This window comes from Tiliqua scincoides, chromosome 1 (assembly GCF_035046505.1).
Source record: "Tiliqua scincoides isolate rTilSci1 chromosome 1, rTilSci1.hap2, whole genome shotgun sequence".
Lineage (NCBI taxonomy): Eukaryota > Metazoa > Chordata > Lepidosauria > Squamata > Scincidae > Tiliqua > Tiliqua scincoides.
In genome coordinates this window covers 87,433,625-87,450,833 of record NC_089821.1, presented here as the reverse complement: position 1 = coordinate 87,450,833, position 17,209 = coordinate 87,433,625, and the positions used below count along the sequence as shown (strand labels likewise).

Genomic DNA, 17,209 nt, shown 5'->3' with positions numbered 1-17,209 from the left:
AGGCTAGATGGAAGGCACAAAACAAAACCACTTTGCAAGATTCAGAAAATCACCAGTTCAAAACTGAAGTTCATTGGTGCATTCTTACCTCTTGTTTGCAAACCACGACCACAAGCCTCATTGACTCCTAAAATACCTTGTCTTACAGAATCTGGCACCAATACACATTGACTCCACTTATGGATCTTCCAGCTGGAACAGCAACAGAAGAAAAAGCATGATAAGATGGTCCAATTAAATAAGAATCTAATCCATTAAATTATATCAGAGACTGTACTGTGTATCCAATTTAATTCTTTATTTCTCAAAGCCAAACATTTCATGTGTACTTTTGAACCGCATGTCTCTTTTTTTCTTCTAAATACCAGCCGTGGAAGAATGCAATTGGCAGGAGACTTCATGGAGGACTATGGAGGGACAAAGGGTTTAAGCCTCCATTACCAGCTACTGTGGTCCTGCTCTGGACTGGGTGCTTTACCTGGCATTTACAGAGGGGAAAAGAGAGACATGGGCCTGAATCATGCATTAAACAACTCTTCTAGCTGCAACAAACATTTGTATTTGCTCCTATCAGAGCTACACATCGTGGTCTTGGAACTATGCTAGCCTTTGTCATGACATCCCTTCCTAGCACTGCTTTGACAGGTTCAACACGTGTGCTTGCATTTATGATAATCTCTGCAGGCCAAGGCTCCTTGTTACCGAAAATTATTTGTTGCAATGCAGATCAGTTGTAAACATTATTGCTTTGAAATATCAAAGCATCACCAATGAACATAAGAGAGCTTCAGCAGTATACAAGAGGAGACAAGTCTAGTAGCTGATACTGAGTGATCCTAAAGGCAAGTCTGATGTCCTAATTGGGCTGTGTATTTATATGATTGTGAATTACTGTTTCTCAAACCCTCCTAGCACTACAGAGGTAGCTTAGCTAGTGATTCATTTGATTTACTTAGCTAAAGAGTCACAGATAGGTCACATATATTGGCTCAATGCCATTTATGTAAGCTTCAATCCTAGGTCAAAACCCTTAAGTGCTACAAATGCTCATTTTCTTAGCATGGATAATTCAATGCACGATTGCAGTTTTGGTTTTCAAGGCTTTGCCACATGTCCTGACATCCCTAAGTGTAACATAAGGGTAACATGAAAACAATCACACTTCAAACAGTTGTTGTTAATCACTTAGTTAAACATATGTTTGGAGTGCTCATCTCAAACATGAAGTGTGCGTGTGTGTTTTTTTAAAATAACAATTTTATTACCTCAGTGGCTCTACCAATGAATCAAACACATTTCAAAATACTATACACATCTCTTGTTCTTAATTACACACAGTATTGAGGAAAAAATCTGATTGATAATTTCAATTAACGAGTGGCAGCCTGATCCTGAGTATACTATTCAACTAGTGCATTCCAAAGAGTTGTTTGTGTGGTAGCAGTTTACATTCTCTAGATTTTCTATATCTTTATTATGTGGGAGGCCTATTGCAGCCCTAAGTCACTGACCCAATCTTCTGAAACAGCAGCTCAGTCCTAAGCCAGCTACCACCGGTGGGACACGCACATATACTGTTGCAAATTTGCCATAAGGCACATTGCGGCAATGCGGAGAATCCTGGCGCCCACAGAAAAGCCCACACCAGAAAAGTCTGCAGGCACCAGTTGGAAGCCAGTGTCCACCAGAGCAGGTAGTCGCCCTGTGGGCTGGTGGCAGGGGAAGGGAAGAACGGAAGTGGGGAGGGGGTGTAACAGGGCAGGGAGAGGCAGTTCAAATCTGAGACGGTTGGGAATAGTATCAGTGGCTGCCGCCGTATCCTGTCCCCTTTCCAAGGCCTGATCAGACTTCTGCCAGAAGTTTTGCTGGCATGAGCTGACGTAGCCCCATAGTGGCTGTTGGGGCTTACGCCGGGGAAAGGGGACAAACGTTCACTGTTTACAAAACAAAGGCACTAGATTGGGCTAAATGTTCACATAACGACCTAATCGGCTCCGGAGAATGGTGGGGAGGTATTCACCCATATCCGTGGTTTCACTTAACCGCATGATGCGGGGACATGTCTGTATTTTAATAATAATAATAATAATAATAATAATAATAATAATAATAATAATAATAATAATAATGTAAGCCAAACCAAGCTACTAGAGTATATTTCCAATGAAGACCTTTTAACGTTCTAATATGGTTCATTTATTTTACATACTTTACCAAGGGATTGTACAGAACTAGGCATTCCACAGAATGCCTGAGGTTCACACAATGTCTGTAACATATATACATAAAGAACGTAACATTGCAAGTTACACACTTAGGTATTTTTTCTCTTTGAATCTAGGAAAAAATCCCAAACAAACCCAGGTTACCTGTACGTAGGACACTGAGGGACATCTTCGCATTCTCTTTCTTCAAACAAGGTGTCTGGGCATTCCTTTCCTCCATTGGCAGTATCTTGAATGACAATCCTGTAGCGGGACTGTTTCCTTGCAGTAGTATTACCTGGAAGATTTTTTTTTTAATGTACCAAAATGTTTTTTCTACCAGGACTGGCTAATTTCATGCATTAGTGATCTTGACTTTGAGCTGAGAAACCTCTAATCCAGATCCAGACTTTGAATGCACTGTCTAGAACTCTTAAAGCTGTAACAAATGGGAATTATGCAACATGATGAGGCCAGGTAGAGACAGACACAGCTTTGAATCCTCTTCTTTTGTTTATTTTACCTCCAGATAAATTTAAATAAAAATGCTCTCCTCTTCATGGCTGAAACCAGGGTAATTTCTCATCCTGCACTTTATCCCCTCTAACATAGTAAATATCTGGCAACGTTCTAGACTCAAGAAGTTTAATCTTCCTCCTTGTTTTGGCTTCTAAAATCTTCAATTTAATTATCTGTCTTTCCCCACTTGGGCTGAGGCATCTTCTGCCATATTTGCAAACTATTATTTATACCTAATGTCAACATTTGAAACAAGAATAATAATTTAGGAACGGCACACATGTCTGTCAACCATATCATCCCAAGTGATCATAGTTTATACTGGCTTGGAGCCAAAGAACTGTGAGCAGAAAGAGAAATGCATTTGTGCTGTTCCATAAACTCTTGCGCCGGAATTACTGAAACTCCAATGCAACAGTATAAGAAATATGGTGCAGAAGAAAGTTAAAGCACATAAACTCTAATGGACCATGAAAGGGTCTTGAAAAGTGTGTGCACAAAGTCTTCTGTAAGGGAAGCTATGCCAATGGAATAAGGTCCCAATCCTAAACTGGCCCAGTGCCAGCGCTGAGCTCTAGCAGGCGCTGGACCTAGTGCCAGCGAAAGAAAGACTCACCTCTGCCAGGAGTGTGACTGCTGGGTGGTGGTGTGGCCTCTGGTGGACAGGGGGAAGTGCAGGGTGGGGGAGGAACAGGGGCATGAGGGAGGTGGGACCACCATATCCCAAACTCCATGCTAGGCCAGAAGACAAAGTAGCCAGCACAGACTTGAGAAGTCCCATTGCAGGACTTGGGGCTTTCCCTGGGGGAAGGGGACAAAAGTCCCCTTCTCCGGAGGAGACCACCGGCTGTTTCCCAGTGCTTGCTGGATACAGCAGTAGTCACTTTGGCATCACTGCTCCAGAGGGCACAAGGAAGCTCAGGATTGGGCTATAAGTGACCTAGAGTTGGGAACATTTCCTCACATATCACTACCACTTACAGGAGGAGGTGTGGCTTGTTGGTAGTGTGCATGCAGAAGACTCCAGGTTCAATCGGAGCCAGTCCGAGAACTCCTGGCGCCTGTCAAAAGCTGCCGCTCCTGACTTGGCAATGCGGCAGCCACTGCTCTACTCAATCCCTGGTTTGGGACAAGGGGAATGGACCACAAGAGAAAGTATGGAGGAGAGGAGACTGGTGAACTAGAGTATCTCTGAAGTTTGAACCATCACTCTCCTCTCCTCTGCACTTTCTCCTTCTCCAGTGCAGGGAATAGGAAGAGGTGCAGAGCATAAAGAAGCGGTCACCTCCTGCCAATCACCTGCCTGGGACTAATGCTTCAGTCAAACCCAGCCCTGGGCTCAGTCCAGGTAGGGCACATTTTCTCCTGAAGAGCTACCATCATTCAGAGTAAACAAAATGTGTGTATTTTCATAATAACAGTAACTTTCACTAAAGGTACATGATGCCAATTACTGTATACATAAAGAGACTATGTGAAATGAAAGTGAACTGATTCCTTATACATGGAGCAACATCTACATTTCATTTCAAATTTCTATTTTGCATTTACGTTCTGCTGTCTTTATTATTTCCTTAACCTCAGTATGCACATTCACAAGGTGTTTGATCATTTGTTTGGCAGGAAACTGTCTACTGACATTTAACTGAAGGGCAAGCAATAGGTGGGAAAATAGTATTTTATCTGATGAAATGCATTTGTTCCATTGCCAACATTTGATTTATTTTTTCTTTAATGCCCATTTGCCTAAGCTCTCATGCTGCCACATATTTAATTTCATATCTAGCTTATAATACTTTCTCTTGTGTTGTCCGCCGTTTAGGCATTCGGCTGTTTATTGTGTTTGTTAAATAATCTCTTCCATTTAATTCGGCTGCATACATCATGGAGTGGTTGCTAAACTTCCAGTCACGCTGTGCTTTTAATTGTGCAGCACAAATTAAAGAAACTACAGTAAAACCATATCAATAGCAAATCCAGTGAGCAACAAAATTCCCACGACTCAGTTTTAATTTGGAATCATATTAAAATGATAACTCTGCAAAGGAGCCTAAATAATTAATTTTTCATAGGGGTTTTTAACTGTATAGGATTAATTAATAAACAAAGCAATATCCTAGTTAATTTATTCTCCTTATTCATATACATTTCATTGAAATCATACAAAACCCAAACAACTAATTAGAACAGTATTCACTGTTTTGTAAAGCACCTATGAAATACATCTAGAAAATCTGTTAAGAATGGTGTGCACTGCAGTTCACTGTTGAAGAGGCAGGAATTGAGAGAGCAAAGATAATGAAAACAAACAGAACATTCATGGAGATATTAATTAGATATAAAATTTGCCATCATATCAAACTTTGCTGTCTACTACATAAAATCCACACTGGGAAAAAATGGGAAAAAATATCAGCTACAGAGAAACTGAACTTTAATTAAAGATTGATGGTGCAATCCTATACCCAGCCAGTCCATAGTATGCAGCACGTTGACAGAGTGTGCAATGAATACTATGTTGTGGAAGTGCCCAAACAGCTTAGAACAGTTAAGTGAAAACCTTTTTTAAATGCTTCCCCTTAGGCCACCTGGTCCCCAAAGGGTCTCCTCAGACCTACAAGTTACTTAGCTAGCATAAGTCTAAGGGGCAATGTCTGGCTAAGAAAAAGGGGATAGGATCTTGGCATGTGCTGCTGCCACTGAGATCCTCCCACTCCCACCCTTGGACTAGCACTCTCCCAACCCCAAATGGCCCACGATTCTCTCTACTCTCCTGCTGGCTTACCAGCAGCAGTGTGGGATGGTGGACGTACAGCAGGCAGCTGTTGCCCACATCCATCCATTTGCTCTAGAGATCACAGCCCATGGAACAACAGAGCGACTTCTGTGCTATTGTTCCAAAACTTACACTGACGGACTGCGTGATCCCTCAGTGTAAGTGCTGGACAGGATTGGGCTGCATGCATGTGCCTCCACACATAAATCTTGTACCATATTTTTAATCCCGAACTAAGCATTTTAAAAAAAATGAAATGCACACTTATTTTTGCATAACTGAAGAAAATACAACAGCAACTCTTTTCTGCATTCAGAGCTTTGTTACGGTTTCAGTAGCACTCACTGCAAATTGCATTTCCTATGATAATCTCATTGTGAAATCTCAAAAGGGGAAAAACAGATCTTGGGCGGTTTAGTCTGAAACCTCAACATAAAACCACATTTCCATAATATTCTGCCTTTTCCCACAGTCCAGAACTTACTGGAAAAAATTCAGGGTTTAGCTGGCGTAGACTCAAATAGCCACTTCCCCCGAGGAGACCTCTGGCAGCTTCCTGGTCCTGCAGGATACAACAGTGACCTTTTTGGTGTCACTGTAACCTGCAGCACTGGGAACCTTAGGATTGGGCTGCCTGACAATCCCAAACCCAAATTGGTTTAATTTTCAACATATTAAAAATGGTTTATTCAAAATTAGTAGCTACTTCTATTGGTATTAAATTGGTCTACAGTAAACATAAAAGTTTCCATACAGCTGAGCTGCCTGGAGGCTGTCATTGAGTATGAAACCAAATGCTGGTTCACACATTATCTGCTGGTCTGCATGATAGCATCTTGACTTACAGATGGGCAGTGTTCATTTGTGTGAAGTGTCATTTTCAGACAGAGGCTCTGCAGCTGCTATAACAGTTTGATCACAGCAGCAATTTTTCAAGTTGCCACAATTACATAAACTGAAGAAACCCTATATATCAGTCCTGTGGAGACTGGTTCACCAGTGCCTCTGTGAGAGTGCCCCTTAATTGTGACCCCAGTATCAGCTCCATATGCACTTGAGGCACTTGTGTGCAATGCTCTAGCTAGTGTGAACCACTCACAGGTGGAAGCCAAACATTCAGAGATAAAAAATCATGATTCTACCTGGAAGGGCAAAACACAGGTGCCTTATAAAGTCACAATAAAGGTAGCAAAATGTGTCACTGTGTTTTGACTATAAACACATGGAAGTATCAGAGCAGGTCCTCAACTAGAACTGGATATCTTTTCAAGAACCCTTTTTCTGCAACATCATAACACTTGCTTTGGTGCCACTGTAAAGTTTGTCGTTGTATTCATGGACAAGGCCATTTCAAAACTTAGGGCAATGAGTTGCTAGTTATGTTAAACATACATATTTAGGATTTGTGTTACTGGAAAAGTAGAAAGTTGGGCAACAGTGAGAATCTTGGAATTGCCATCTCAACAACAGCCCAATTCAGCTTAGGTTAGGCACAAATGTTTGCCTTTGTGTTGTGCCTTACTCTCACTTGAAAATATGCTGCCAAAGCCATGTGTTCCTAACTAATTTCATGAAGTATGCTTTAAATTTTAAGCAAAGACTAATTTCTGGTGATGATTATGTAATATTAACAGGTAATAGGATCAGGCAATGCAGGTCCAGCCAACTCTTCCCAGCCTGCCATCTTTTAAGCTTCAGTAGTTCAATTCTATTGCAGCAGAAGGTTTTTAAAAAGTATCATAATTTCACAGAGATTTATGTAAACAAAAAAAAGGGAAGGGTTCTGTTAATTATTTGTCTTGAAATTATATTAGAGCTGGCTGAGCAGGATTCTCCTTAAGATTAGAAAAAGAACAGGATTTTTTCAGAACTTATGAATTTCCTTTTATAGAAGCTTACCGTGTTGGCAAGTAGTAGGGCAGGGGGTCCATTCACTGAAAGGAGTAACCAGGCAATCTTTTTTGCATGGTAGCAAACATGGATGGACTGTTTCAGGTCTGATGGATTCTGGGCACCTATCAAAATAATTAGGAAAGTAACATGTGAAAACCTCAAAAAACTTAAAAATTTAGGAAATTTAGGAAACGTTCCACAAAGCAATAAAATTAAAATTCCTATGAAAGAAGTCAGCACTTCACTTTAACTGATGTAAACATTAAAAAAATTACAAGAGCAAATCTTGCATGTATTAAATGCCAGTAAATACATGGCTTTTAAATAGCACCTGCGGACTCTCCTTTGATGAGTAAGAATTGCTTCAAGGCAACCAGGCAGCTAGTGTGCCACAAATCGATTAATATCTAAGGGAAAGGGAGCTGGTAAGCCATTTGCTAGCAAATTCCATTTGTGGATCAATTATAATATTGGCAGCTTCTCATGATTCCATGAGCTATCATTCTAACTCAAATTACAGTAGAGGTTGGTTAGTTTTGTTCATTTCATTATTTACATAGCACAAGTGAAACCCATTAAGCATTAAGCAATGCCATCATCTATGTTCTGCTGTCCAAACTCAATGACTGACAATACATCTGCACTTCTATAAAATCTCCACCTTGCATCACTGTTCATTACAGTGTTATCATTGTTATCATTTCTTACTGGTTTCCACTTGTTTTTGTACTCCATGATTTGTCGTGAAATCCCATCAACAGAATCCAAGAACTAGATATATAAATTTGTATGGGATGGTATAAACACACCAAAACTCAGAAACTGACCTTTATTAACAAGCTTTCACACACACACTGAGAGAGAGAGAGAGAGAGAGAGAGAGAGAGAGAGAGCACCAGCAACAGGGCTCAAACACAATGTGCATTGGTTGGAAGATAGGGCTTGCTTTTACAACCTCTATTTGGTGTTTGGTACAGAGGTGCTTCCACTAATGACTCTTTTTGATACATTCTTTCTCCCAATTTCCAATTCATTTCCCCTGCAAATCCCTGTAACCTAATAATCTCTGACTGCTGGGCCCAGAAAATATATTTCTTTCAGACTTTCAATCTGCAATATAAAATCTGAATAAAATTCATATGGCTGCAGTAGTTCCTCATCTGAATGATAAGAGGGAGGGAAAGGGGGCAGTTCTCTAAAATGAGGAAAATCACCTGTTCTAAATGGGGCAGCAGGAAAGAATTAGCTTTTCAAAGTCTCAATTTCCATGCAGATAGATTGCTGGAGAAACACCAACGACAGAAAGAAAACATCCAGCCATACAGTATCTTAATCACCGATGGCCATTATAGCATGGTAGGAACATTAACACGAATCATATACCACAGGTCTTCAACATAGCTACTCTTGCGCAACATTAGACCTTATCAGACAAAAGCACTTTAAAATTACTACAAGGGAACAAGAGAAATGCATCATTTTAATAAGTGTGTATGTTCTTAGAAAACTTCTCAAGGTATAATGTCTTTTTTTTGTTTGTTTCCATTATCTCCTTGAAATTTATTTCTAGGTAATGTTCATTTTTCTACCCACTTGGAAGTTTGTAAAATGGAAAATGAATTTAGCTCCCACCTATTTCAAAGTAATAGGAAGGAAAATCCTCATTTCATAAATTCAGCATAGTAACGTAAATTGAATATTTATGCAGATACATAAATCTTCTTCTTGAAGTTACCCTGCGGTTAAGCATTGCCATAGCAGCTCTTAGAGAAGCGCTGGATGTTTAAATTTTCATTACTAGTCAAAAGCAATATAATAAGCAGGTCCAGTCATAAACATTTTTGCTGCTCATTATTGTAATTAAATTCTAGAGAATCCAAACTTGGACACCATAAATCTCTAGAAGCATAAGCTTTCCATGGGTTAAAAAGAAACAAGGATTGAATGCTTATTGAGGGATCAAGGACCAAGGGTTTTTGCCTGCAAAGCTATAAATCTTCAGTATACATAGTCACCAACAATGTACAAATTAAATGATTATTCGTGTTTCTGCAGACATAATCTTGACATGTTCTCCTATCAGATTTCCATTCATTCAGGTAAACACACATGCTCTGTGCATTGTCCCACTGTAGCTATCCTTGTCCAGAGATGAGATGTTGAGCTAACTTTCCCCCTTGGATTCCATGTGGATCCTTGGCAGGAATATTAAACTGGAGACACTGCTGACATAAACAGCTTCTGCCATGCCAACAAGTTAACCTAGCAGGGAGACCAAAGTATCCCAAGATATTAACCCACACTTGGGAAAACTCACCCCAAACAGTAAGGACTGCAATTGCCTCATGGGAAGGAGCCAGAAGTCTGAAGGTGTCCATATTGTCTCCCTCTATAGAGATTCCCTCTATGCTCCTTGCTTTGCTGGGCTATCCAATGGTCAAGAAGTCCCTTGCTTCATGCTATCTGCTTAGCTGGACTGTCCTGCAGGCAGAGAGTCTCTGCTTGTCAATGCAGTTGAGGTCAGGAAACCTCTTGCTGAGACCCCTTGGCTTAGTCCTCCCTCACTCTCAGAGGAGCTACCTTCTCTGGCTTAAGGAGCAGCCTCTTTGCTGCAATCTTCTCCCCTTTGGAACCTGGAATCTTGCAGCCCAGCCCTTGCTGCACCTCATACTCAAAACGTGCCCGGAAATTAGGATTGGTAATTTCACTCCTCCCTTCTTACACTCCCCTCGTACAGTGGTGTATCTGGGGGTTGTAGCATCCCAGGCAGCAATGGTGTGACATCATGTGACATCATGCAACATAATAAAATCACATGATGTCACTTCTGGGAAGCACCAGAAGTACGCACGCTCACAGCAGCAGCTGGGCTTTCCAACTCAGGAAGTGACAGGAGCACAATCGCACTCACAGGGACAGTGCTGACCAGGTCTTCAAATGGCGCCCAGAACTCGTGCCCTGGCTTGCCATACCCTGGATAAGCCACTATCCTGCTGTCTTCTTCAGCTGACTGTCTGGGGAGGAAACTCAGTACAGCACAGCCTCATTCAGTTGCTTTCTCTCCTTACTCTTTCCAATTAACTCCTGTTTGTCCAGATGCAGCCATTTGCAAATATTTCTCTCAGTTGCAACCATTTAAGGTCTGTAACTGATCTCCCAAGCAAAACACCTCAAAATAAATGTGCGTTTTCCTTTGTTCTCTATAATTCTGAATACACTCTATCTTCTTTGAAAAGTTCAGTCTCGTGGTTACCGGTAGCCTAATGAGAGGCACTTTGAGGCTGTTTGCATTGCTCACCCATGTCAGTGATTCCAAAAATGTCAGACACTGCTAAATTTCACCTCTTGCTCGACAAGTATTGCTAATTTGGCCAATTGGAGTTATGTGTGTGCGTGACACGTGTATGTGTGAATGCGAAGTGCTGACAACAGGTGCTACGGAGCTGCCTTTTGTCCTTAACTGTGATTTTCTACCACAGAAACCTAAAACTGAAAAACAATTAACTTTCCCTCTGCTATCTTGGGCTGATTCTTGCGAGTCAGCCCAAACTTGCATCTTTCTCCTGGAACAAGCCTGGGCATCTCTCTCCCTAAGTGCTACACTGAAGTGACAAAACAATCTTTTTGAGCGTTACTTAGCTTTAAGGGAGGTAGTTTCTTCTATGACAACTCACAGAAGGTGCTTCCCACACAGCAAATTTGGTTCCTTCCCACAGAATATTGTTCCATTTTCTGCATCAGCTCAGGCTCAAATTACACATTATGTGAATGCACAATGTGGCCTGGGGGAAGGGGGACTGTTTCTTTTCTTTTTTTCCTTCTTCTTCTTCTTCTTTAAATAGGACACTGAAGCACAATAAACCTGGGCAAAATCATTGCAAGAGTGTACAGGGGCCTTAGTACTTTGCCCCCATCGCTCTTCTGATCTCTTGTATCACCTCCTCATATGGGGAAGAGATCCACATTTTTTAAATAGGGAAAAAAGTTCCTATTGAAAGCCAAAGGGAGCTTTCTTTCTACTGAAAATAGCATGGGGAGGGCACAACTGGGATAGAACCCATGGCAGGGAGAAATTGATAAGGCCTCTATACCCCCACCACAGTTTTACCAAGTTTCACTGCCCTCTGGCACACTATTTAAAGGAAAAACAATGCACACATACTGGTTGCTTTATGTGTTTAGTGTGATACCTAGTTTGGCTCTTAAACTTCAGAACTGCCAGATAAGTTTTCTGTATGGACAAAGCCAAGTATCTGGCAAGAGGTCTTAAGTTTGAGAGTGTTATGCTGATGTGTGAGGAACCTTTGCTAAGGAAAGAAAGGAGCCTTTGGCCCCAATGCTATGGATGTCTTCCACTGACAGAACTAGTGTTAAGTCAGCGGAAGGCGGCCCTGCTAAAGCTGCAGATGCAGCGCCAACACGTCCAACACAGCTGCTAATGTCAGGGCAACCACATGCCACTGCAGCACCCAGATACCACGAGCAAAGGTACGTTGGTAGGGAGTGGGTGGGCAGTTGACAGGGAGGGGGAGTAATGGGACATTTGGGGGAGGAAACAGGGGTATATTGGGGAAGGGAATGGATCCGGTGACAATCGTGCTCACTGAATCTTATTCCCCATTTTTCTGCTTGCCCCAGTCTATGGCTGTCCTTGGACTTATACCAGCTGTATAGTTGGCGTAGGTACAAAGAGAGCCACAGGCCATCGGGGGACTGCACAGAGGTAAGGGAAAAGTATTTTCCTTCACCTCTCACAGGGCTCTTAATAAGCCCCACCACGGCATGCAATGTGCTCCTCCATGATGTGGCTGCATGTTTCAACATGGCAGGGGATAGGATTGGGCAGTAAGATTTCAGTCAGCCTGGCCATGCACCTTCCAGCATAATGGGATACAACAAATTCCACAGTACCATGCTAGACAATATTACCCTGCATTTAATTATAAAAGAACTACAATCCTGTGTCTACTATGTCCTCTGTGATAATCCTACCCTACTTGTTAAGGGAATCTGTGTGTTCCACTCCAGTTGAATTTTAAGAGGTTTACCTCCCTTCAATGTCTTTCCATCTGTTAAGTCTACTAAGAAAACACACGGCAAACCACCAGAAGAACTGCAATTAGATACTTGGGGCCCAATCCTAAAGAGTTGCACTATTGCAAACATTCTGTAAGGCACATTTGCGGGCCTGAGCATCTGCGCTAGACCAGCGCTGGCCAGCGCTGGCTAGTGTTGGTGGAGCACTGGATCTCTGCAGCTCGGCAGTCCCATCGTAGGCCGCATAGAAGAGAGGTAGGTGGGGGTGTGGGAGGAGGCAGGGAGGAGGCATTCCAGGATGGGATGGAGGCGGAGGGAGGGCGGGAAGGAGGTGTGCTGGGGGCAGGAGTGGGACGGGAGGGAGGCGAGACCGGTGGACCTTTTCTTCATCAGATCCTGATCCTCTGTGTCAGACTGGCCACCTGACATGGAAGCTTTTCATTCTACACTGACCTTCGGGTTGTTGTAGAATTGAGTAGCCCCATTGAGGGGCTACTTGCTTTACCTGGGGGAAGGGGACAAAAGTTCCCTTCTCCTGAGGAGGTGGCGGCTGCCTGGGGCATGCTGGATGCAGCGGCAGCCATTTCCAGCATCGCTATAGCCCTGCATGCTGGGCAGCTCAGGATTCAGCTGCCCCAGACGAGCTTGGATTCAACCAGTTCAATGCTCTAGAGTGCTTAATCCCAATGGTTATCTTCAGAGAACCACTGTTTTGACATTCTGTAGATGGGAGCACTTACCTATTTAATGGTGGGTTTACTAATGGAGTTAACACTGGACGGACTGACCCAATTCTAATCTAGTTTTTCAGTAATCCCCTGTGGGTGCCAGGACACTTTCAGAAGGGTTCCCAATTCCATCATACCTCTTCTACAACTAGACATTAACCTCCTCTCAGCATAACTTTCAGATCCACACCTAACACTGCAAATCCAAGACATTTAGTGCATCCAAATTAAAGTATTTTTTCACTGAGGCTGTAAAAGATGTAAGTCCGAATATCAGAAATCTCAAGGGGTGCAGTCATTTTGCAATACAGCCGCACTACATTCCAGATTTGCATTCCATTCAAGCCTCTCTCCTTCTGATCCCAAACTATTCTGACATCCAATCCGAATGCTTTACTTATATCGCTTAAGCTCAGCATTCCGTTTCTTAAGACTTCTTCATAATGGACAAAGGACAAAATCAGCTTCAAACACTGCATGACACAACAAAAGGCATAAGCGAATACTGATAAATTTCCTGCTTTATCAATGGACACTAGACATTCTTTTCTTCGCTCAATTAATCTCATTAACCTAAAGAATTTTAATTAACTTTACTGAAGTCAACACAGCCTGCTCATTTTTAACAGGATTGTTCTTTGATACACAATCAGAATTGAAACTAGGTTCTAATTCTCTAGACTCATTAACAGTGCAAGAAGTAATTAGCAATGTCTTGATCTAAAAAAAAAAAAGAAATATATATTTTGAGCAACATCTGTGCTTCTCACTTTCCTGAGCGACTAAAGCACAGCAGAAGGTTAAGTCACACATAAGGCAAAATATGTATGTAATCAGGCTTTTTTTCTTTTTTTTTTAAATAGGATAACCCCAATATAAATCCACAGCATGAGGCTTATTGCACTTGCACCTTTCCTTCTACAAAGAGTCAACATATGCTAAATTAGTCTCTATGCTACTTCACACAAGCAATGCTGGCTTTTCAGATTCTGGCCTCAATCTAAAGGTCTGGGCACACATTCACAAACTCACAGAAATGTTTAAATTTCCCTCTGAACAGATGACTCCAGAAAGCCTGTCAAATAAAACTGTATTTGGAGGTTTGGTACTAAATTCCTGAATGGGCAAGTGGAGCAGGGGAAGAGGAGGAATTGCTTAGATGTGCTGGAAGCAAGTTCCTTTTAGTTCTCACCCAAACCTAACCTTCTTTTGGAGGAGGGGATTAAACAGAATTTGAGTATGTTTCTTAGGCAACTCATGATAGCTTGTGTGTTATGTATGCACCCTCATCTGAAGCAGTGGTATAGCTAAGAGGGTGCAGGGGGTAGCACCTGCACTGGGCAACAAGTTTTAGGGGGGGAAATAAGCTGAGCTTGACACTAGACCAGGGGTGCTCAATAGGTGGATCGCGAGGCAAAATGAGTAGATCGCGGAGCCCTGTCTCTCCAAACTGTTAATATGTCAGTTTCATCTAGTGACTAGACGAAACTGACATATTTAGCTGACACTAAACTGACACTGAAACTGACACTTTAGCTGCTCTTCAGGCATGCAGCAACAAAACTGACGAAACTGACTAAACTCCAGCAGGGGCTCCATACATTAAAGGGGGTGTCTGTCAGACGCTTCCTTCCCCCCTGGTAGATCTCCGGGCCTTGCTGGGTTTCAAAGTAGCTCTCGAGCCAAAAAAGTGTGAGCACCCCTGCACTAGACCAAAATTGTGAAAACTTTGCTATATACGAATAATACCATCATGTTATATATCGTTGGAAAGGTAATTTAATGCATAATGCAATGGAACAAACTGCATTGGAATATCTGTATTATATCAAAAGTTATGGTCAATTAAACCAGCAAATGAAAACACACTGGCCTTATGGGATAAAAAGTGGATTTTGTTACCTCAAAACTGACCAATAAGACTGATTGTTCTGAGAGCCAATGAGATGTTATTATGAAACAGAATAGAACCAATAAGGTATCAATTTCTATGTATCATAATACAGGTACCCCTGCTAACTGGGTAATGAGGCAATTTTTCAAATGGTGCTCCTCTTATATTTAGCAGGGGAACAAAAACTGTCCCTCTTCATCCCAGCACAGTGTCTCTAAGCAATAAGGGGCACACTTTTTGTTTATTTACTTAATTAATGAAATTTGAATTTGTCATGGGGGGGCTGCAAAATTTTCTTTGACCCCAAGTAGATTATAGATGCCTTAGCTATGCCACTGGGGGGAGGTGACAGAGGAAGGGGGTGGCAAACTGCTCAGGGGATTTTCACTTTTTTAAAAGACTGGGGATGCTGTCACTTCTGGTTGTGAATCACTTCCAGGGGCATCATTCTGAGTTTGGCACCAGGCTGCATAATAATTAGCTATGCCACTGACCTGAAGAGTATCTGAATCCTATGTCTATTTTGGAAGCCATACAAGGAGGGCTAGGCCTGAAGAAATTTGCAAGTCTGAACAACCTTCACTTGCCCTGCAGACCCTGAAAGGAAATGAAGCAGCTTTGTTGTCATCAGGAACAGTTCCTGAAAGGTGGCTTAAAAAGGTGCATTACACTACTCACAGAGCAATCCTAACCTGCACCAGTACAGCCAGGCTGCATGGCGTATGCTGTATCCAACTTAGGTTGGAAAGCTGTTGGAGGTCACCTCAGGATAAGGGGATACTTATCCTATTATCCTATGTAATAGCCCAGCTTGCCCTATGGAGCTACTCGGATGTGCAGCAGCTGTTTACCTGGCACAAATCCAAGCAGTCTTTGTAAGGCTGCCAGGCCCGGGAGTGGGGATTAGGATATGGCAATATGTTGCCACTACTGATTCTGTCCCTGGCCTGATCCTGCCCCGTTGCACCCTCTCCTGTCCAGAAATGCTCCTTCCCCACCCCCAACGCCCTCCTGTCAACCTCTCTCCCTTGCAATGCTTGCTGCAAACCTGCCATCCTTGGCCGGCGCAGGGACTGGATGTGGCCCGGGTGATCCAACGTAGGGCTCTGTGCCGCCCCAAACTTGCTTAATGGCGTGTTTGTGACACTCGGGAGCTGGCATGGGGGGCTGAGCCAGCTCAAGCACAGGTTTTGATTGGGTTGCGCATTGGTCAGCAGAGAGAGCAGTTGCTTCAAGGCCTAGAGTTTGTGGCAAGGCTCACCAGGTTCAGGGCTGGACAGGAGTTTTGAGTGTTCACAGTGCATCATGAAGAAAATGCAGGGCAAAAAAACAAATGGTATAGCACAGTAGTCCGATAATCCCTTTAGCCAACCCAGCTGCCGTGGTTGCCTTATAGAACAGACTCTGCTGCTTCACGTATTTGAAAATAGATGGAGGTAAGAAGTAAACCTCCTTATGGGTATCATGTGTGCAGCAGCCGTGAAACAGGGAGCATGAATGGCATTTGCATGTGCCTCTTGACAGCAGGTACTCTTTCCAGATACAATCAAAACATACTGCTTCATCATGAAAGAATGCCTGCCCATTTCTCTTCCTGCAGCACTGACAAGTACCGTCTTGTTCACGAGCCCCCAGATGTTCAAACAAGCTGTTCCTGTGGGGAAATAGGAGAAGAAGGGTGGTGCTGATCTGCCTACTTTCTTGCAAACAGACTCTTACACTGACCTTTGTAGATTTTCAGAGAACGGAAATCATTGGCTTCAGTTTACACCAGAAGAATATAAATCAAATATTATAACCATGGCCATGTTTTCCAGGACCATGCATTTCTGAACAATACCTTTTGGCTGGAACCTGGCCGTAATTATTCTTCACACAGGACACCTTCCTGGTCTGTATGCCCACTCCGCAGGTAGCCTCACCATTCCAGTTAATTGTAGCATTCAAAGTGGTTATCAAGATGTTTTCTGAACAGGGACTCCATGCAGATGTTTCCCAGTAAAGCTGGTTGCAAGAGTGCTCATTGCAGAGGCGAAATTCTTGGAGTGCACGACTAGGAGGACAAGACTTTCCACCTGTAGGGGAGGAGTATTCATTGGGTTACAAAAGTAAGAACTAGGCTGTTTCAACCATATTGGTCAGCAAGCATCTTTAATAA

General features: G+C 42.5%; 1 protein-coding gene across 1 annotated transcript in view; it reads right to left on the bottom strand.

Moving 5' to 3' along the window:
• The window catches only part of THSD7B (thrombospondin type 1 domain containing 7B), a 432,240-nt gene that overhangs the window by 198,875 nt on the left and 216,156 nt on the right, over positions 1-17,209 (bottom strand). Inside the window, exons 8-11 of the mRNA XM_066635516.1 lie at positions 16,892-17,126; positions 7,399-7,514; positions 2,370-2,502; positions 89-192 (exon numbers count right to left, since the gene is read on the bottom strand). Of these exons, the coding sequence (XP_066491613.1) occupies positions 89-192; positions 2,370-2,502; positions 7,399-7,514; positions 16,892-17,126 (588 nt within the window). The remainder of the gene's footprint in view (positions 1-88; positions 193-2,369; positions 2,503-7,398; positions 7,515-16,891; positions 17,127-17,209) is intronic.